This window comes from Varroa destructor, unplaced genomic scaffold (genome assembly GCF_002443255.2).
Source record: "Varroa destructor unplaced genomic scaffold, Vdes_3.0 BEIS01000003.1, whole genome shotgun sequence".
In the NCBI taxonomy this organism is placed as follows: domain Eukaryota; kingdom Metazoa; phylum Arthropoda; class Arachnida; order Mesostigmata; family Varroidae; genus Varroa; species Varroa destructor.
This window is the reverse complement of record NW_019211456.1, coordinates 56,445,155-56,466,453: the sequence shown is the minus strand read 5'-3', so window position 1 is coordinate 56,466,453 and position 21,299 is coordinate 56,445,155. Positions and strand designations below refer to the sequence as shown.

Below are 21,299 nucleotides of genomic sequence, written 5' to 3'. Positions count from 1 at the left end.
TGACCTTCGTAATAAATTAATTTTACTTTTCTATAGAAAGAAGGTAAGGTCGTGGAATGGCCGAGTTAAAAAAGCAGTTCGTAAATAGCAAACCACGAGCTGTTTTAGCCGAGGTATTTATCTACAAATCAAACGTAATGAACGGAATATTTCTTCTTATTCGAATGATGGACCATGCTTGAACTTACTTATACTAATATAACGCTGATTTTGTGAGAGAACTGAAACAGGAGGGCTCCTATTTTAATATGAGATACTACAAGCTCACCAAGGATTTTTTGTGTTGCTGTCAAGGATAGCAAAAGTTCAAAAAATACATCAGTTCGTTGGTGGAACTCAATGAGCCATTTTGATACTATTATTATATGTAAAATTTTTATTCAAGTATCTTTAAGTACGGCAAGTTAGTCCACTAACTACATTAATATGTATGGCTATAACAACTTTAGAATTTAAATATTTTAACCTATACAAGTAACACAAAGTTGTTCCATTTCATCTGATTATAGCGTTAAATGCGATATTTTCGAACAAAGAGTGAAATACATACTGAATGTTTCATATTTATTATTGTAACTCCTCTTTTGTTTATAGTGCTTAGTTGCACGGTTTAAGAAAATGACATGATTAAAAACACATGGTTTTCAATATATACTCAAAAGCTAGGAACTTGATTTTTCCAATGCTTTAGACGATTCTTTTTCGTGCCGTGGTAGCACCCTCGATATCAATATTTCCCCAGATCCCATGGTTCATTGAATTCGTTACAAAGGAGGTCAAGGTTTGGTTAATATCTTGCAGAGCTAACGAAACTTTTAGATACATTTGTCGCGCCTAGAAAAACCTATTGTGGCTTTTTCTTTAATTTTATTATCTATTTTTCGTTTACGTATTAGGCATTTATTCACCACTTTAAAGGCAGCGTCGTCAAAGTCAACCTTCCCTATCTTTATCGTTCTCTACTTCATTTGTCGAGTTTGCAAATTTTACAGGCTTGTTCTTATAAAAAAAAAAAGCACACAAGCCTATGTATTACCACAAAAATCGTTGCGTAGAAACAATTCCTTGGATTAGCAAGACAAGAAACTGAAATTGTGCCGGCGTTAAATGATGCAAAATTATCAGCCGGCGAAGACGTTTGGAGACTGTTTAAATACTATTGTCCTGGTCCACCAGCGGTGACCGTAATGAACACGAAACAGACATTCAGCTTGATGGGCCATAGGTGGAACAGTGGGACAACTAAATATAAGTCCAGCAAAATAAATACACAAAAAGCGATATATAGATAAAGAAACTTTTGAATAAAGCAGAAAAATAATTGAATCGTTTCTGGATTAGTATGCAATATGCCAATAATGTAATACTGGGCACCAAGTAATTCTTGCCCTAACTGTCTTCCTTTATCTAGCTATCATCTGGAATTGCTCCGAAGTCGGTGCTGATCGTCGGGCTTACCATAGATGGCGTATTTCTTTCAACAATGGGATCACTATCGTTAATTAAGAATAGTACAGGATTTTTTGTGGCGTCCATGATTACGCGATTGCTTGAAGCTGTCGGATTTTCCATTTGCCTGACCTGCTACAATACGATGATTGGAGCGCAATTTCCAGATCGTTTGCGCATCATGGTGGTACGTTACCGATTATTTAAAATGTTTACAAAGTATGAGTGTCATCTTCATTTTTTATTGAAAATCTGAAGTATTTCTGCTGTTATTTTGGCTGTTTGGCCGCATAGTCACGTTATTCAAGATAAAAGGTAAGGATATTTTGGCATCAACTACATGACAGGAATTCATAGAATTCTGTCGAACCGGTTCTTAACAACCACTACTGATTGTGTGGTATAACCAGCATCCTATCATACATATTTTATGACTAAATGTGTTTATTTTTTAAATGATTAATAAATAAAGGTTTAACTTTTAGCCTCTTGTGGAAACAGTATTTGGTTTCGGAATCATGATTGGACCAGCAGTGGGCAGCGTACTGTACGATGTAAGTTCTTTTGCCTTTAATATTTTTTGGTCATTTGATGACCTGCTATAAACATTATTCGTATGAAACTGGCTTATCAATCCATATAGTTCGCTGTAAATGTAATAATATCTGAAAACTATGTTTTTCTTACTGCACTTACTGCAAATTGTTAAAATAGCAATACGAAACGAGCTGTAAACTCACTTTTATGTGCGATTGCAGCCAGCATTTTTCAACCGGGTTGATAAGGACCCAGTTTCGGTCTGCTAATAAAATACTCATTAGTTTGTTACCCATTGTAGTTCATGCTCTACCCGATCTATGGATGATAAAAAACAGACTTTTGCAACAAATGAAAGCGAACATGCCGCCCTCTGACAGACCACGTTGTATCAATCACTCCAGTTTAACAGTTCTCTGAAAAAGCAAAAAGACTGCAAAGGACTTTTTATTATTTTTACATACTAATCACTACAGTAACAACATTGTTACCCCACTTATGAAATTGGCATATTAAAAAGCAAAGAACAACGGATGAGGCGTTTACCCACGTTAAACCAGAAACCGTTTTGTACCTATATTAAGTTTTGACAGGCACTAGCTTCGCAATACTAGTGGCGTTTGGCCTGTTTCGAGTTTCATACCTGTTACGGCCTTTAAGCAGTCTAACCTTGGCTCATTATTACTCGAAACTGATGCGAAGACTAGTTTTTTGAAGATTAATGCGATGGAATGCTGCCAAGAGAAATGTGGGCCAACAACTCGTCCATGAAGATGATGTTGTTTCCACGATTATGTGGCGAAAATGCTTTGATTAAAGATGTATTGGGCATTGTAAGGTTAAAGCACACCACACATTGCGGTGTTAAAAAAGAAACTTTTCAACCGTACAAAGAAATTGGAATATTAATTTTGTGACTTTGGCACTATTTAAGGTTTCACTTATATGTCGAAAAAATATCCAGCCAAACAAAATGTGGTACTTATCAATTATAATGTTTAAATAAACGTACTCTCCAAGTTTATTGCATTTACTGAACCGTTTGTACAATATAAGACTTTACGTGCATTCATCATAAAACGTTTCTAATGTTTCTGTACATACACAATTAAACCTACGCATTCGGTCTTATTGGGCTAGTTAGCAATATTTACTATATTGCATTCACTGGAACCCTGTACCGACGATCGCATGAACCTTCAGATGGTTTGTACTCTTAAATTTACATCTATGAGAGCCAAGGTGAATGCTAAAATGGATTTCTTTATTTAAGGATTAACGACCACGTCAGTACGCAATTAGTAAGTAGCGCTGCTTCTCTCAACGTCGATGCTAGTCATGTCAAAAAGAGCTAATGGAGTTACTTTTTGAGCTAGAAACATCGACAGTCGATCATTAGTCCATAAAACAATTGTGACATTCGCCGTTTGTTGAAAATGATTAGAACAGCCGCACCGAGTCCACTCATACATTTTACAGTGGCTCATATGCGAGCAGTACGTAGTGCCTATGGAAAGTGGGACAATCATTTTGACCTTAGCAACACAGAGAATTCGGTATGTTTATTATGAAGGCTATAATAGAGCATATCTTCACACATGTCCCTTATCCATACCCACAGAAAATTACATATGTTCGTAACAAGCAGCCCTTTTAGCTAAAGTTCTAAAATGATTTGTGGCCATCTTTAAGAATTATTTTCTTATTGTCAAATAAGTATTGGCCGGTTTTATCATTTCTCAGGCCTACCCATTATGACTCTTATTTGTGAAAATCTAATGTTTATAAGCTAGCATGTAACTCAAATAAGATCGCAAAACCATGATCTTAGCCTGGGACTGTACTTACTGTGTTTTACAAGTATAATATAACAATACTTAATGAAAAAGTAAATGCGTCGAGGCTCATTTGCCGAACCATCGTCAACTATTAGATGAAACAGCTGGCGATCCTCCCATCCCTAGAAGATGTCTTTTCTGGCGACCTGTGAGACGTATGTGATCATAATAAGTATAACATATCTTCTCATCACCACTACTATCGTAAACTGGCTGCCCTCTTCTATTTTAAATAAAGATAAATAATGCAAGGTGCTTATAACAGATGACTGCTTTATGCTATAGTAGTTGAGGCCTGTAAGTGTTAAAAGCCATGCCAATACTGCATCAGCCGCCGCTACTTATATTGCATAAGTGTAACGACTGACGCAGCACTTTTGAACTTATATATAACTTATATATAAATATATAACATTATATACTTACGTAAAGAGGCAGATTTATACATGTTGATCTTGTATAATACGATCGCAAATAGTAGCTCTCAAACCAGTTCATTATCTCACCCAAAACTGGACAAAACAGCGAACAAAGATCCTCGTCGATGCGACTTGCTAGAGGGAAATAAATGTGCATCATTATATTTGTGAAGATTTGATCTGTACTTGAATACTTTTAAAATATTTGCGGGAGCAGCTTAATATCTTCTGTTTAAAGCGTTGAAGCAAACAATATTAGGCTAGTGCTTCTGAGTAATGGCTACCCTTTGATGCTTCGGAATCGCCTAATGAAGTTAGCCAGAAGTTAAACTGAAAATACGTTAAAGATATCTTGCTGCTTAAATAAAATACTCAAACGCAGAGCATACGTGATACTGTATCATATTCGCAAGATTTATGTTTGCAATATGCTATTTTAGAACACTGCGTCATGTTTCTATTTGTATAATTTTTTCGTAGAGATTGATATTGATAAATTAAATACATATTTTTTAGAAAATTAGGTCTTTGATCAACAAATACATATCTCATAAAACCAAGTACTTAGGCCAGCTAATATGGAAATATTATACATACCTACGTTGAGTGTGTAATTAAAATATATGTTAATGATTACAATTATAATACTGTAGTACAGTTAGAAATGCAGCTAGTAAGATAGATATGTTTATGAGCACCTGAAATGTAATGTCAGATATTTTAGTTTCATGTTCATTGTTTTTCAGAGCACGTTTTTCTTAAACCTAATTTATTTTTATATAATTTATCGCATAAAATTTAAAGGCTAATTTATGGAACCTACAAATGATATCAAATATGATAGAGTTATGAAGTGCGAAAACGAGAAAAACAAAAATGGTATATTTAGGTTTATTATGGAATAATTAATATAAGTGACTAATACTTATGCCAATTTTTCATCGGCATAGATTGGGGGATACCAACTTCCGTTTATCGTGTTCGGCGCGTGTAGCTTGACATTTGCTTGTCTTGCAATAGTCATTCTGCCTAATGAAATGCGAACAAATGAAAATGCAGAGAGAACGAAAAACACTAAAGAAAAGGAAAAAAGCTGTGATATGAAAGGCTTGGCTCACCCGCTCAAAATAAAGGTACAAAACTTAAAGGTTAATTTAGTCAAATTGTTTATACAAACTGGACGCAATTACAAACAGTATAATCTATACGAAAAACAATCATATGCAATTAGTGCTTTGCTTTTTTTTAATTAAGAAGTTAAAACATTCTTATTCTCTTTTTCACTTCGCTAGGAGATAATGATTGTATACAAATTAATAAAATACAACGACCATTGATGCCTAGTAGTATTACTTTCTTTTTCGGAATATCATTATTATTTAGAAAATTCTAACGTATATTTTAACGTATATTTTGATGAAGCTAATATCAAACACACTTGAGATAATTATGCAATTTGAGTCATGAATTTTTTCAGCCATCAAGTTTTTTTTTGGATTCTACTCTCATACTTTATTTAATTTTTTCAGAGCTTATTATGTGAATGGCGCGTTATCTGTGATATACTAGCCGTGTTTGTGTGCTGCTTCGTAATTGGATTTAATGGAGCTACCCTTGCCTTACGAACCAAGGATTTAGGCGTATCATCCGCCTCGCAGAGCTCTCTGGTATTCCTAACGTACGGAGTTGTCTATGCCATTTCTAGCCTGGCCAACGGATTCCTTTCTAACCAAGTGGTTAGAATTTTTGTAACTTTTATTTTATAGGTGATCTAAACAGACTGTAGGCGGGAGAGCAGAGCGGAAATGGGCAGAAAAACAGCCTGGTCGGACGATTAATTCGCTACACTAGAAGAAACCCTTTCATCAAAAAAAGAGATTCTACATTAGTTGGATGGAGGTAGAATAAATTACTAAATTCTTGTTATTATTAGACCCTGTGACAATAGTCCGGTGACTCCGCTGCAATGAAGCCGCTACCGTGCTCCTGTACCGTTTATTTAATTTTACCAAATGGAAATTATCGTGAATTTCAAAATTCCACTACGCAATTATTAGAGCATCCCTTCAAGGGCTTAGTATATAATTCTTTGTTCTATTGTAACAGGGGTATGTCAAAGCGGAATATTAATTGCTCTTTGGCAAGGCTTACGCATCAATTTCTTTTAGACTTGATGCAAGGAGATGGCAGATGATGGCCTGTGAGTGCCTATCAGCATAGCATATTCCTATTCAAATGTAAGCAAACCGATGCGCAAACCTAACAAGAGATCATGCTTATTGAGATTCCTTTTGGATAAGCCTCTTCTTTCTTCCAGACTTTAGATCTTTGCGGGGTATGACTACTAGAGCGAGCAGTGGAGCAGCGTACATCTGCAATGAATAATTGTGCATTACTAATCATACGTATGAATTCATGTTCGCCTAGGCCGCAAAGTTCGCAAAAGGAACTGACTTTGCCATTCTTCTATTGCTAGCAAAAAAGACCTTTGACTCGACTTTTAACCTTAACACCTTATGCAACGGTTGCTTTCTTTCTAGAACATACTCGAACGTCTCCTCCTTCCTTTTGTATAGGCGGAAAACCTATTCCGGTTTTTCCGATGTTGGACGTCCATACAACTGTTTTTTGAAAATCTTTCCCTATGATCAGTTGTCTCACCAACGAGTCTAACCATGTTTATGCATACGGGCATGTGCTTCGCGCTCTCAGTAGCATCAAGTCGTTCGACCACCTGTCATATCTTTCCCTAGTACTCGAATTGTTATCACCAGCTGTGTTACCGCAAGCTTAACACAGTTTTGTGTTTGGCTGGCAGGACCGAACGCTCACTGGCACTCAAGCTTATACAGTCAGTTTTTATTTTGATATAGCATATCATATTACCTCATTCTCTATTTCGATGGTAAAAAGAATTGACTCATTTAGAGCACTAAACTATATAGCTCTCTATAAACTCAAGGAATTTATTTAGTATATAACTTGACTGAATAGTTTAGTTATCAAAAGTGGGGTCATTAACATAACTCGTTGCGAACATTAATTAAAAGATTCTTACTTTACATTTTCAGACAGATTGTCGCCTGCTCGTGCTTCTTGGAGGAGTGATCTTTTGTACGGGTCTCGCAACCCTTGGCCCAATGCCAATGCTTCCTATAAAACCGTACGAAGACTTTTTTTGTTTTTATTGCCTCTAACTGTTAAAAAAAATTAATTATCGAGCTCAAAATATTCATAGCAATACACGTCTTTGAATGTTCTTTAAGTTAGTAACAGCTGTATGAAACGAAATGCAATTGTCCCACCATTCCAGATATGCATGTATTACTTATTCACTTGAAACGTATTCACAAACATTTCGAATGCATATATCTATAGTTATGAAGATTTTTTCTAGCACTATATTCGCAGAAGTCTGGATTGGATGCTCTTACGTGCGCTATTATTATTATTACTTAAGTATTACGCATAATTATTTTTACATACGAAGCAGGAGGTCACATTGCATTAGTTTATTAATTCCTACTGTCCTATTGATTAGCTTAGCTTTACTAAAATTTTTTTGCTGGAAAATATGAATTCTATAAAATCTCATTTCAAGCCGAACATTTTATATCGAAAATAACTCTATAATAAGCATCTCGAATATTTGTAACACTCCTCATACGTTATTCGAGCAAAGTGCTTTTCTCCATTTCAGGAGAGTTGTTCATACACATTCTAAGCCACGTCATAGGCTTGAACAAGCAATGACAGTTGTATATGCAAGTTTTGTCTAATATTAAATGCCAATTGCAGTTCAATGCGGTTTCAGCCAATAATCTCTGATATGACTACTCTAACTATGAATTGTCTTACATTGTTGTAGGTCATGGTGGCTTCTTATGCTGAGTCAAGCTTTAATGGGTATAGGCAATGGAGCTATATACAACCTTAGTTATGTGCATACGCTTAAATACGTTATGTAAGTATTATAAGTTTATTATGTATTCTATTCACATTTACCAGATGATGAGCAAGACAATGAGTTGTGTACGTGTAAGCTCAAAGTAATGCAAAACTACATATATATTTTTAGAAGAATCAGAAAAAGACAATCTCCTTTTAGCTTACTTTTTAACTTTAAGTCCAGCAACACTTCCCTGCTAAAATAGTTTATTCGGTTTTCCACGGTCTTACTCTAAAGTTCAAACAATATATATATTAATCCCCAAAAAAAGAAGATCGGGTGAGTTTGATTAAGTAATAATTTCACACGTCAGGCCTAATGCCCGGTCATGTGATAAAATTGTGTGGGTCTGTGTTTACTTGGAAGTATTCTTGTCCATTTTTTGATTAAATTTTTCCAGTTGAGTCGAGTCACTACAATATTTACGATTTCGCAGCGCTAGGTAGCTTAGGGCAGAGTATTCCTTTTAAAAGCATTGTTATAAACGATGTATATTTCATCCCAAGCATTGATCACGTGCTAAAAAGATTTCTTCTTTGCGATGCAAGAAACGATATCATATAGTGAGACTGTTGGCCTTGGCGCTTTTACTGAATCCGCGTGGGACTCGTCATCCTACTTTTAAAATATTTCCCAAATCATTACATCGCGGCCTACAAGTGTGCAATCTGGATATTTCAAAGATGCCGTAATCAGGATGTGCCCTAACAAGGCCGCTGGTTTAGGATTGGTCGTGAACCAAACTTTGTCCTTCTGGCATCTTGCTGGACTGCCCTCTTAAATGGCTGCTCTGGTCTCATACCCAATGACTGGCGCAGGCGCTACGCGTCCTGAATATCAAAAGCGAAAGGCGATTCTAGAAAATATTTAAGCTGGCGCAATATCGTTAACACAAGCTGCTCGTACAAGCTTCTGGCCTTCCTTCTGACCGATCATCTCTCGCGAGTTCTTAGTAAATCGAATGGTTATTCCAAAGGAGGCGCAGCACGGTTTTCGCGCCCACTGTTTTGTGCTTTTCGCCTGCTCCATACTTTCAGATCGCATTCTATTTACTTTAGGCATGGAAACGGACATTACCATCACATCGTATCTGTAGACTTTTAAGCAATATTTAATGCAGCACTAAGAGCTGAGATCTTTTTTTGAGCTTACTCAGACGGGTCTTCCTTTTTGGTTCAAAAAAATCATCGTCATACTTAAATGGAAGCAAGTTACAACGGACGATGGCATCACGTGTAATCTATTTAATCAAATCTAGATAGATCAGGGCGATGAGCTTGTGCCCTGCTTTTTGCTGTAGTTTTTAGCGACCTGCTTAGTGTCATTAAAAACCGGCATATTGAAGTTGATGTGCTGTTTTATCCTAATGACCTTACAGTATTTACAGTACAGAGGTTGCTTTCACCTTCAGCATAGGTGTTCTTTGCGCTTTAATGGAGGATAATCTGGCATAGGAAGTGAGTATTCGAAAAATTAAGGCAATGAAGACACTACTGATACCGATGGGCGCTACACTCTCGTACCAAAAAGCTACAATACGTATATTTACTCGTTCACTAACTAGGGTGTTACCTTCTCCGCATGTCCGGATGTCGCATCGTAGAGCAATAACAACTCAAGAAACATAGTAGAAACATTCGTAGCAATCTTGGCGGCTTATATATAATTTAGGTTATTAGTGAAAGCTGTGCTAATTTTTTTCCGTGCTGTGGATAACCCTGCATTCTCAGCAAACGTTCTCGTTATCCATTCGCTACTAGAGTCGCCTGGTTCATCAACTTTCTTCAATCCCGTTGTTGTCTTTAACCCCCAAAGTCACAAACCGTATGTGGCTCAAAAGATTTGCGAAAGAGATTATATTTGCCAAAAAACGGCAGCCTATAAAAATCCTTCATCCACATTCTGATGGAGCAATCTGTAAACTATATATATAAACCTCGAAAAAAAGATTTTAAAACAAAAAATTTATTTTAAATAAAGAAAAGTCAAACAGGATCTATATATATATGTCCAGTTTTACTTTGTTTTTTTTTGTAATTTTTTCGAGATTATTTTCCTAATAAAGTTATCACCGGGTTAATTTCGCTAAAATGATCAAAGTAACGTTTGTGCTCCTTTATTCTTATGACGTAGCAATCAGCTCAACTACCCGTCTAAGGCCCCAACGTACGCGCTTGTAGCAAGCCTATACTCCATGGCCTTTTTTTTAGGCGCATTTCTTGGGCCATTTTTGGGAGGAGTTCTGTTCGATGTTGTGGGATATCGTTGGGCTACTACCGTAGTACTTCTTGTTGTTCTCATTCCGGTACGTATATTACAAAATAACTTAACTACTCTATAACCATTTTCTCTATTCAGATAATTTTATCTATACTGCCATACATAAGCCTATTCACTGAAGAAAAGATGCACAATTAACGTTTTTGTCCTTGGTAGATCATCAACAAGCGCTTTGTTTGCCATGGAATGAGATCTAATCGATACTATGTATAATCAATGATACGATTACGCGACTCTCTACGGTGTTATAAACGAAAGGAAAACTAATGGTCTAATACTAGGATTTAGAATAAAACATGAAAATACATACTTTTGTCTTATCTGCAGCTTCTCATCTATCATTAAACTACCAACTCGCTAGCACTCGTTTGTGCCATTTATAGAGAACTGAAAACAAATTAAGGTCTCACGTAAGAGACTTGAGAAACAGGTACACGGCAAACATATATATATATAATATATGTGTGCCGGCAAACAATATAATAATCCGCTTTCTCTTACCGCTGTTTGCTTTATATATTAAAACTTTGTCCAAGAAATTAGATAAAGAGAAGTCACACAGTTAAGCAAGAAAGGTAGGAAAAGTTAACTTGAAACTTTCTATATTTCAGATGATACCAACGTATCCCCTGGTCATCCGAGATCATACACGCGGCGTTCTTCAAAGCACACCACTCAGCAGGGAGGCAATTTAATTAGTTAGCTTTACGGATGGTCAATCGACTTAATAGGACAGTTATGCATCAATATCTGTTGTAGTAGAAGTGACGACAACTTACAGCCTTCATAAAGCCAATTTCTGATGTATCTTGTGACTGACAGGTTTAAAGTAAGAACAACGAGTACCTGCGAGAAATAGTTGTTATTGAAGGTGCTAATATTTTGGAGTATGCCCTGACTTCTGCATCAAACTGCGCAAGCCGCTATTGCGCGAAGCAAAAACACAAAAAAAAACAAGATTGTACATATCGAAATAGTAACGCACTTTATTTAACAATCAATAAATAGTAATATATGGGCATTCTGTTTTATGGTTTCATACTTCCTCGACGCTTACCAAACTTGTGGTATGTTTGCTTTGAATAGTTTGGTGATTTTCTTATTCCGCACGATATCATTTTCCATGCCAGCAAACAACCGATGCGTGGCGCGTGACCATCGATGGCTTCCTATTAATTAGTTTTTGTATATCAACAGCTGCTGGTGTAGCCGTACCGGAGGTTAGAATCCAAGATTGTTGTTGTTGTGAACGGATTCATATCGCTTGTCGGAACACTGTCGTTGCACTTTATGGTCTGCTGGATTAGGTGCCAATTCATAGTTGCAAATGGCGATTTCCTGTCTATACGCCTAAAAACATCGCAGTAAAAACAATTGTAAGCATAACGCATTAATAAATAGGTGTCTAAAATAGGCTGGTAGGTAATAGTTCGTGAGATTTTCTTTAACTTTGACAACATTTTAAAAAATAGGTTTACCTTTTATTCTAAGATTGCCCTCACCGTCCACTATATTTCCATTGTACAGCTACGTACGGAAATAGTCTATCCGTCCACTGTAGTTTCGTCAGCTATTTAATAAGTGCAAAGTAACGAATATTTCAGAACTGTTGCAATTCAAACCATACAATGGGGTGTATTTTAAACACTCATAGTAGCTTAATTGATGAGGAAATATGTACTTTTAAGGCAAAACTATATTATGTTTTGTTTTACACCCTGTGGCTTATTTTTTATAGTTGTAAGCGCAATAGATCACATTTTTTCAGTATACAAGCAACGCTTATTCGTTCTACTATCAAAGCAAATAGACTTCCTGTTTAAATTAGAAATACATGTGCAGTTCAAATAGATACATCTTGGTATGTATCTAAAGTTGCTTCAGTTCAATTGTACGACTTGTATTTATTGTACGTGGAAGTAAGATCTCATGTTGTTCATACGCGCACACGCTTATTATTATAGCCAAGATGGCTTTATTTAACCGAAGTCCTCATAATTATAATATATATTCGCATGCACACCTAATTTATCATTTGCACAGCATGCAGTATTGTCTCTTTTGCTTCAGTGAAAACCATATGGAGTGTAATTATGCAGAGAAGTTACATCAGTAGAGTGATGTTTTGTCACCAGCTGTTTCAAGTCGTCCCTCAAGCCATCTTCATACTTTGCTTACATACCTTAAATGAATCGTCGTCAAAAATAACTGGGTTCGATACCGCTTTGCAGCTCATTGAATTTGCTAAAAGCACCTTGTTTTGCTCAACTTCGTCGAATGGCGGCTCTAGCCGAACTGCACCGAACAATGTTATCATCCAGTAGCGCGTAAGTATTTTATGATAATGAGACCTAGCGGCAGCTTAAAATAAAGGAAAACGTAGTCAAAAAACAATAAAGTTTGTGGGTGTGCATACTTACGACAGCATTTTCCTTGCAAATTAGTATGCCAGTCACGGTGTTACCCAAAAATATTGGTATAGAAAACCATCAACTTACCTCAGTAAACTCCCCTTTTAGTCCAATATAAACTATTTTTGTGGTGTCCGCTCCAAAGCTTTTCGGAAAATGAAGGGTGAGGTGGTGCACATTAGCAAACTTCACAATCCTGGTGAATAACAAGGACAATAATTAGTATGCCTAAAATTAATTTTCTACTACTAAACTAATTTTTTTCTCAATGTAACACACTAGTTGATTACCTACCAAGCACTCGAACCAGTTCGACGTCCCAAGAAAATTACTAGACGCTTTTTTTTTGAGGTAAAGGGTTGAGATTTTCAGAAGTGCTTTCAAGCTTTTTAGGCCCGAGGTCCACTTGCACAGTCATTGCCTAGTTATAATACCAGAATACATGCTGATGCAACCTTGTAATTTCATATAGATACCCTATGTTTAAAGAATATATGTTCCGCCGTTTATAGAATACCCTTATTGTAATGTTTAACCTGTATCTGTATTTATAAAAACTAAAAACTTATTAAACTACTTGCAATACATACTTCGTGGGGTACTCGAGCGTTCCATCGATGTCCCTGCTTAGCTCAAACTCTTGGTCTGGTTCGGCAGCTGCATCATCAAAGGACATGTTGGGCCGATTTTTAAAAAGGCGCAAAGCTGACGGATGGAAATCGCCTTCACCTCCAACGACAATAATCCCTTTCAGTTTAACATTACCCGTAAAAGGGACAGAAAATAAGAGCTCCTCATCGCAGTCTGATTCGACCACCTATTGAAAACCACAGCCCAAATAAAGTGCCAAAGATGAGGATTTGGAGAAACACATCATTCACCTTACTTCACTTATAATATGAAAACATACACCACAATTACGACCAAGTCAATACCAAAGCAGCAGGAAATTATTACTATTGGCGAATTTTCTAGCGAGCTATAATGTGTAAAATGCAAATGTTACTGAAAATCATTATGTGAATTACACAGAAACCAACACAAAAAACAATAAGACGTTTTTACGTTTTTGTCGTTTTTTTTTTAAAGAATCGGTCAATAATTTCTAAGATGATCACTGATTGCTCTACTTTTACCCAAGGGTGTTCCAGCCGTAAATTTACGTTAGAGAAATAAAACATTGGAATAAGGTAAGAAAATTGCCAAATAATAAAGAGAAACCTACATTAAAATATGCCTTCACAGACTTAAAATCATAACACAAAAGCAGTTATAATAAAGAAAAGAGTATTTTAATAGAGCGTAAACGCATTGACAGTAAACTAATCTAACTAAAAAAAATAGTATCAAAGCATTATGGTAAAAGCAGACAAAAAATTATAGTAATGGAACAGTAACAATAGCTGAATAGCTTCAAGAATCTTGAAGACTTTGAACGATCTCGAATATTTGAATGCCTCAGTAATTCTTAACATCTGCTGAAAACGATCCGATAATTTTAAGAACATTGATTGTTCATGCATTTTCTATTTTGTTGCAACTATTGATGGATTTTAAAAATTCCAGAATTGTTGTGTAAATAGTACAGGAACCTACTTGCAGCTGCTTATGAGCCTTATATGTACATCATTTTGACACAATTTGACACAACAAAAGAGACATCAAACGAGCGAAGTTGAAAAAAGCAATCTATTTGTTGAGCAACATTATATAGTTTCAATTTGTTCCTGTTCGTTTTCGTGCATTTACATAACAATAACTTCATCATGCCCAAAAACAGTGTCTCAGTTTTTTTGACATTTGAGCAAAGGTCAGCTATTATTCGGTCTTTCCACGATGGATGAACCGCAACTAAAATCAGAAAATTTTGCTGAAGTCGTCGATCTATCTTACTACCAATCTATCGAAGTAAAAATACGAGAAAGAGTTTTACTAAGCAAACCAAAAGATTCTCAAAAAAATTAGATTTAAAAGGCTCGAAAATTTATCCAGTTGACCCAGAAAGCCAATTTTAGTACAGCTAGGTTTTAGATACAATAATTAAAAGTTGTTTTAGAGAGAATTATATTTATAAGCAATTGGATCGTTTAGATAAGCACTAACAATGCTTTTTAACGTTTTGCCTCTTTTTGCAGCTTTTGAATTTTCTTAACATTTTTAGCCCTTGCATTCTTAAGATTTTTGGCGTATCAGTCCAAAAACATTTTCAGTTGAAATTGTTTGTATACAGCCTATTTAAGCGACACTTCTTCGTACAAGTATTGCTTGACGCATGGTCACTATAATGAAGTTATTCGTAGATTCATCTTCGTAGAAAGCATCTTGAAAACGATTAGTTAGTAAATTCTGGCGTCGAATGGAAGCTGTAATTGCGATCAGTAAACATGATGGTCAGGAATAACACTTATAGCGAAGAAATTCGTTGGAATATCTGTTTTTATGAAAACATAGTCTTACAAACGAAGAATAAGAAAAGTTCTTAATGTATACATATCCACTTGGCGTTATCTCGGAAAAACAGTTTCGGTGATTTTGGTGTTTTTCTGGACCTGCTTGATGACCTCATATCTAGCGAGTTAAGCGTATTTGTTCTAAATGTCGCCGAATATATGTCCGAAGGTTACTAAGAAAAGCATATTAAAGTATTGATATTGCCAATAAGCGCCAAAATATAATAATAAACATGTTTTCTTGGTGCGGCAACATTTCTAATGTAACTATTTAGTTAAAGGTTACGTATATTTGTTCGATAAATGGCGTCATTCTCTATTTTGAACCCCTATTTCGAAAACGCATGAAGATAAGCGCATAAGATAAGAAATCATCAATTTTTCATAAATGCAACCATTATATGCCATAATCTAAATTGTTTTGAGTTCTAAATTCGGCACCGCCGTTGGACATTCCATCCTACAGTCGGCTCCTAGCACGAAACGACGTGTGTCTGTGCCCGCATTCGAACCTGGATGTGTTTCTAAGATTAGCAGGCAATTACACTACCCATAAAACGATCACAGGGACAACATGCCATAACCTACAGAGAACAAGTTTCTTTATTTAATGAGTTCCTTAATATCCTTTAACGAATAGCGATGGCCAATAGGTCCCGATTACTTGCATGATAAGCAGCGGGTCCAGGCACGTTGAATCGAGCCGATATGTAGTCCGTGATACAGTAACTGGTATCTTTTTGCATGATCGGACGGTAAAGATCTTACATGTCACTAACCTTGCAAGGCATCAATTATGCTCCATTGATGCATTAACCTTAACTACTTCAAACAAAGATAATTCGAAAAAGCCCGTGTTTAAAAACAACAGCTCAATTTAAAGACGCTCCCAGTGTATTCGGTCGTGATACTAAACCATGAGTGAGGAAATATGAATGAAAATTTACTCGTCAACGCAGGACAATTGGATCCATTTCGATTCAGCTGATTAATGTGCATGTCGGGAGGTGATAACTAGGTATTCCTGGTGCTAATAACTAACCAGAGTAACAACAATTGAACTTAGCGCATACTAAGAACTTAACTGTATTTAGAACATAAGCATAATCAGTGTACGCATACTAAGAACTTAACTGTATTTAAAACATAAGCATAATCAGTGTATAAGTTCGGTCATACTTTCCGATTGATACACCGGGAAGAATCTGCAAAAATATAAAATATGAGGCTGAATCTGCAAATGCTTGCTTTTTTTACTTTTACTCTGCAAGTTCAAGCGTTTTAATAAAATTGTTCTTGAAATATCAAAACTTTCTATATACACAGTAGTCATTATTCAATAAGACCGCCCCTTTCTGTGAAATTGGACACCAAAACATTCTCTTGTGCTTATTACTTTAGATACACTTTCCTTCATTATTAAAAATTCTTTTTTACTAATAAGTATTTACGCATAGCTGCCTTCTCCAATAACATTGTAGAAATAGGATCAGTGCTACAAATTCCGACTACTTCAGAAGTCCACCTTACAGGATGGGATAAAATTGGCTTACAATAAGAACTTTATTCCAAAACAGTACTGTATGCGCAAATACAGTCAGTCTAAATATATTGATAATTAGGATAAGTACTTAAAGCCTAAGGAAACGGTATTTAGTTCCTTCCAAGCTCGAAACCGCGACAAAGTTCCATAAGGTCTGCTTATAAGAAAGCAAAAAACAAATCTCAAAAGCGATAATAAATGATATAAATAAAGCGAAATAAATGATTATTAGTTGATGGTGCGGATTCTATATAAGAAAACTAATGCTGAGAAGGTACCTAATCGCAGTTACCATGAATAAATTACTTTCAAAAGCTGCACAACTTTCAAAATGTTTCATTTTATAACCTACATAATGAATTCATTTACGTGTAACTCACTATTTTTAAAGTAATCGAAGATAAATTCCCTAAACATCGAAAGTGAGCGTCTTTGCAACAAATTTACGATTATAATTCTATTATTTTACATACATATAACATATGAACAATTGTAAGTTTTTAGAATCTGCCAGTAAGATTTTTTTATATAGATAATGCTACCACTATTAAAGTAGCGTGTATTAAAAAATTCTTGCAGTTGTTTCAAATAATTTGATAATGTATGGCTATAAATAAGCGTCTCATTAAGATCATACTAGCACATATTCCTTACGTACTAAAGATTCATGTTTAATAGTTCCAAACCACATGTGAATATACATTTAGCAACCACAGAGTTGACAATGAATTTAGATAAATAATAATTATATACTGTTATAACTATTAACAGTAGTACCATAAAATAGAAATCAAATAAGCAAAATAATATCAACATCTGGCAGTACTGTTGAGACGTATTCTTGATTTCATCAAACATATATATAAACTATAAATGCATTAAGGCAACCACTCGTCTGTAAAAGCATCACCCTTCTAAGAAACGATGAAAGCAATAAAATACATCCTAACTACTAATATTTGAGCTATTATCGTGCAAGTGCTTTCTTATTTTGTTTTTTTCCTTTTTCACATTATTATATCTAATATTTACATAGTTTAGTTCAGCTCTGAATAAAGGGAAGTAACTAAATTTAGGGCTAGCCTCGCTAAACTCTATTGGCAAGTTTTTGTTTACAAGTTGTATAGCACGCTCCTTTGTTAGACCAACAAAAAGATTCTTGGTTAATTTTACTGTTAGCATTTGACTCTTGCCAACGTTAACAACAAGATCAAACAAAGCATCGTCGTCAAGTTGAGGCCATTTCTGAGCAAAAACTCCGCCGTCCTGAAATGTGTTCTTGTTATATTCTACTTTATCGAAGAATCCAGCCCACAACTCAGATGCGAAGTGTGGACAAAATGGTGCTAAGCAAATTAATAGGTCTCCGAGGCTGCGTTCATATTTTGGTCCGAGGAAAGTCTGAGGGCTTCGTAATCCACTGCGAAGAGTATTTGTAAAGATTTGCATATCTCTAATAATGAGATTGAACTGGTGGGTCACTTCAAAGTTAAAGTTGCACTTCTTAACAAACTCGTTTCGAGCTTGCTGACAGCGACGTTCATGATCAGTATTGATAGTCTCTTTTGCAACTGTCCTGGACAGACGGAAATTCCCGACTGTCATCCACAGTTTATCCTGCCAACCAGCAATACCTTTAAACGCTATACCTGGCCACTTGAAGCGTGAAGTGGGTGCGCAGTCACCAAGGATGAAGAGGCGCGTTGTGTCAATTCCATACATGTCTGTGATATCCTGAGGTGCAATACCATTGTGCTTTGATTTAGACATTTTATCCCAGTATAGAGAAACAGGCAAACCAGTATCTATTGTTTTCAGGTTCTTTGAATCGCTGAAATCAACTCGATCTTTGGGCACATGTTCGCCTGTTGCTTCAATTCGGAAAGTCTCGTTGAGGACCATTCCTTGTACAATCATTCTCTTAAAAGGTTCAGGACTATCAGAGCACCCCAAACCAAGCTCTCTATGCATGAAGTATGCCATAAACCTCGCATAGTAAAGATGCATGACCGCGTGTTCTAATCCACCAATATACATATCCACAGGCATCATCCTGTTGGATATTAATGGGTCTACGAGTTTTTTTGCGTTTGTTGGATCCAGAAATCTCATGAAGTACCATGAACTATCTACGAACGTGTCCAATGTGTCAGTTTCCCTTTTGCTGGTTCTTCTACATTTAGGACACGATGTATAAATCCAGTCATGAATATCGGCTAGCTTTTTACCCTTGGGCAGTGCTGGTAACTGTACTGGGAGATCCTTTTCTCTAACTGGCACAGGTCCGCATTTCTCACAATGGACAATAGGTATTGGGGTGCCCCAATACCTCTGGCGGGAAATTAGCCAGTCTCTTAAGCACTTGCTTGCAGGAAATCCTCCGATCTTAGCAGTTTTTGCAAAATCTAATATTTTTCGACGGGCTTCCAGTATTGGTCCATTAAATTTTCCTGAGTTGACAATTTGATCCCCATCGATGACATTTAGGAAGTCAATATATTTCATTCTGGCAAACCTTGCATGATCATCCGAAGAAGATGGCACCCCAACGAAGGCACCTGTCGCTTTGGGAACATCGAAATCGTCTTCATTGACAAATACAGGTATACGCCGATTCTCGTCAAATGGATTTCTTGCATATATTTGTTTCGTACTCAGCGCCTGTGCTAGTAAGTGGTCTTCGCTAATTATAATAAATGCCGCTCCAACCATTAACTCTGGCCGATCGGTCCATACGCTTAGCTTATTTATAGGCAATCCTTCATCAAGACCAAATGTAAAGAGAATTCCCCTATCTACATCTCCAATCCAGCCTTTTTGAATGCTTATAATGTCGCCCCACCCTTGGAGTTCATCCAAACCCTGAAAAAGATCTCTTGAGTATTGCGTCGTGCGTACAAACCATTGGTCAAGTAGTCGTCTTTCAACTTTAGCTCCAGATCTCCAGCTGCGTCCGTCGGAATCAACTTGTTCGTCGGCTAGAGTTGTATTATCTATAGGATCCCAATTGACAACGGCTTTTTTACGGTACACAAGCCCTTTTTCAAACAATTTTATGAAGAGAAACTGAGTCCAGCGATAATAGGTTGGATCGCAGGTTGAGATTTCTCGTTCCCAATTAAAACTGTAGTTAAATTCCCGAAACTGGCGGGTCATACTGGCAATATTCTTTTCTGTCCATTCCTTGGGATCTTCACCGTGTTCAATAGCTGCATTTTCTGCGGGCAATCCAAAACTATCCCACCCAATGGGGTAAATGACGTTCTTTCCTCGCATGCTGTAATAACGGGCCAACAAGTCTCCAATTGTGTACACCCGAACGTGCCCCATGTGAAGGTTTCCGGATGGATAGGGAAACATAGAAAGCACATACATCTTCTCATTCGAACGATGCGTCTTTCTTTCAGCCACCTTTTGTTTCCAGAATGATTCGATGTCCTTCTTAACATCGCGCGTAAGCGCTGCGCCCCACTCTCCGCTCCGACTAAACAGTGTTCGTACGAATTGCGCAGGCTTGTTAAACTGCAGAATGCTCATCTCGGCATTTAAAATCTAATTTCTTAAATTGGATTATCCTGATGTTGCAGAATGAAATAGGTGACGTTAGAGACACGTGCTGTCCGTATATGTTAAGGAGAAACATACAAAATCACAAAAAACAGTAGTTGAAGTTCTTGGTAACTCATGTCAGTCAAACTGTGCGATGCACTCTCAGAAGGATGGAGGACGCCATTTGTGACTAGATGCATTAGAGGAAACATATACACATCAAAACATACATCAATGCTAAGCAGGTTCAAATAGCGAAAAGTAATATGATAACACTATAGATAATCGCAATTACATTTTACCCGTTTATCGCATTGAAAAGGGTATGCAATATATACATGCATTACATATTAGAGTGAAAAAATATTTTGCACTAAATTTATTATACAACGATATTATTATTATGGTCATACTTCGTGATCTGAGAGAATAAGTAGCTCTTTGTAGTAAAGACTATAATCTCTGGAAGTAGCTTACCCGGCTAAAATCCAACCGCTCGTCCCACGGTTTGAATACAGTTTTTCCTGATCCCTCAATGGCTTCGTTCAGGCACTGAACGTTATTGATGTCGATTTTGGTATATAAAGTATATTGAATCCCAAGCTCTGGTCCACTATGTGCATCATCTCCTCCGTGGTCTGCGTGCTGATGAGAGCAATGGCCTGCGTTCCACATCACTTTGTGCCACTGATTTTAACTCTGTAATTTGCAAATTGTACAAAGAGCCTCTCACGTTTTGAAAATATCACCCCACTTGCTTGACTCCGCTCTACTGTGCCTTGAAAGCTAATCACAACGTAAACACTGCTCAGCAAGCCGATTTCACTTCCTCCTATTAGTTGGTTAATAGTGTTGACTCAAAACTGGGGATTCA

General features: G+C 36.5%; 2 protein-coding genes across 6 annotated transcripts in view; one reads left to right on the top strand and one right to left on the bottom strand.

Moving 5' to 3' along the window:
• LOC111248459 (MFS-type transporter SLC18B1-like) overlaps positions 1-11,498 on the top strand; it is an 18,311-nt gene extending 6,813 nt beyond the window's left edge. Inside the window, exons 2-9 of one of the 2 annotated variants that reach the window (XM_086984406.1) lie at positions 1,412-1,636; positions 1,935-2,003; positions 5,194-5,376; positions 5,773-5,979; positions 7,315-7,406; positions 8,112-8,207; positions 10,326-10,497; positions 11,084-11,498. In XM_086984406.1, the coding sequence (XP_086840532.1) occupies positions 1,412-1,636; positions 1,935-2,003; positions 5,194-5,376; positions 5,773-5,979; positions 7,315-7,406; positions 8,112-8,207; positions 10,326-10,497; positions 11,084-11,167 (1,128 nt within the window). In that variant the 3' untranslated portion in view covers positions 11,168-11,498. The remainder of the gene's footprint in view (positions 1-1,411; positions 1,637-1,934; positions 2,004-5,193; positions 5,377-5,772; positions 5,980-7,314; positions 7,407-8,111; positions 8,208-10,325; positions 10,498-11,083) is intronic. The other variant, XM_086984407.1, reaches the window with a different exon arrangement.
• On the bottom strand, positions 11,432-21,299 carry LOC111248460 (PITH domain-containing protein CG6153-like). Of its 4 annotated transcripts, none has more exons than XM_022800881.2 (4): positions 20,903-21,295; positions 13,474-13,700; positions 12,971-13,079; positions 11,432-11,822 (listed from the first exon to the last, which is right to left on the bottom strand). In XM_022800881.2, the coding sequence occupies exons 1-4, from the start codon at positions 21,098-21,100 to the stop codon at positions 11,694-11,696; spliced, it is 663 nt and encodes a 220-aa protein (XP_022656616.1). In that variant the 5' UTR covers positions 21,101-21,295; the 3' UTR covers positions 11,432-11,693. The 4 variants fall into 4 exon arrangements, with proteins under 4 accessions (XP_022656616.1, XP_086840535.1, XP_086840536.1 ...); XM_086984409.1 differs by lacking the exon at positions 11,432-11,822 and adding an exon at positions 12,749-12,833 and having other exon boundaries at positions 20,903-21,299; XM_086984410.1 differs by lacking the exon at positions 11,432-11,822 and adding an exon at positions 12,749-12,823 and having other exon boundaries at positions 20,903-21,298.

Bases quoted from the DNA above. Each gene is read 5' to 3' on its own strand.
- LOC111248460 (XM_086984408.1), bottom strand. From the start codon at position 20,413: ATGAGCATTCTGCAGTTTAACAAGCCTGCGCAATTCGTACGAACACTG. The intron at 13,701-19,778 runs GTTTGTACGCAC...GGTTTTCAATAG, and splicing joins AGACGACTACTTGACCAATG to GTGGTCGAATCAGACTGCGA.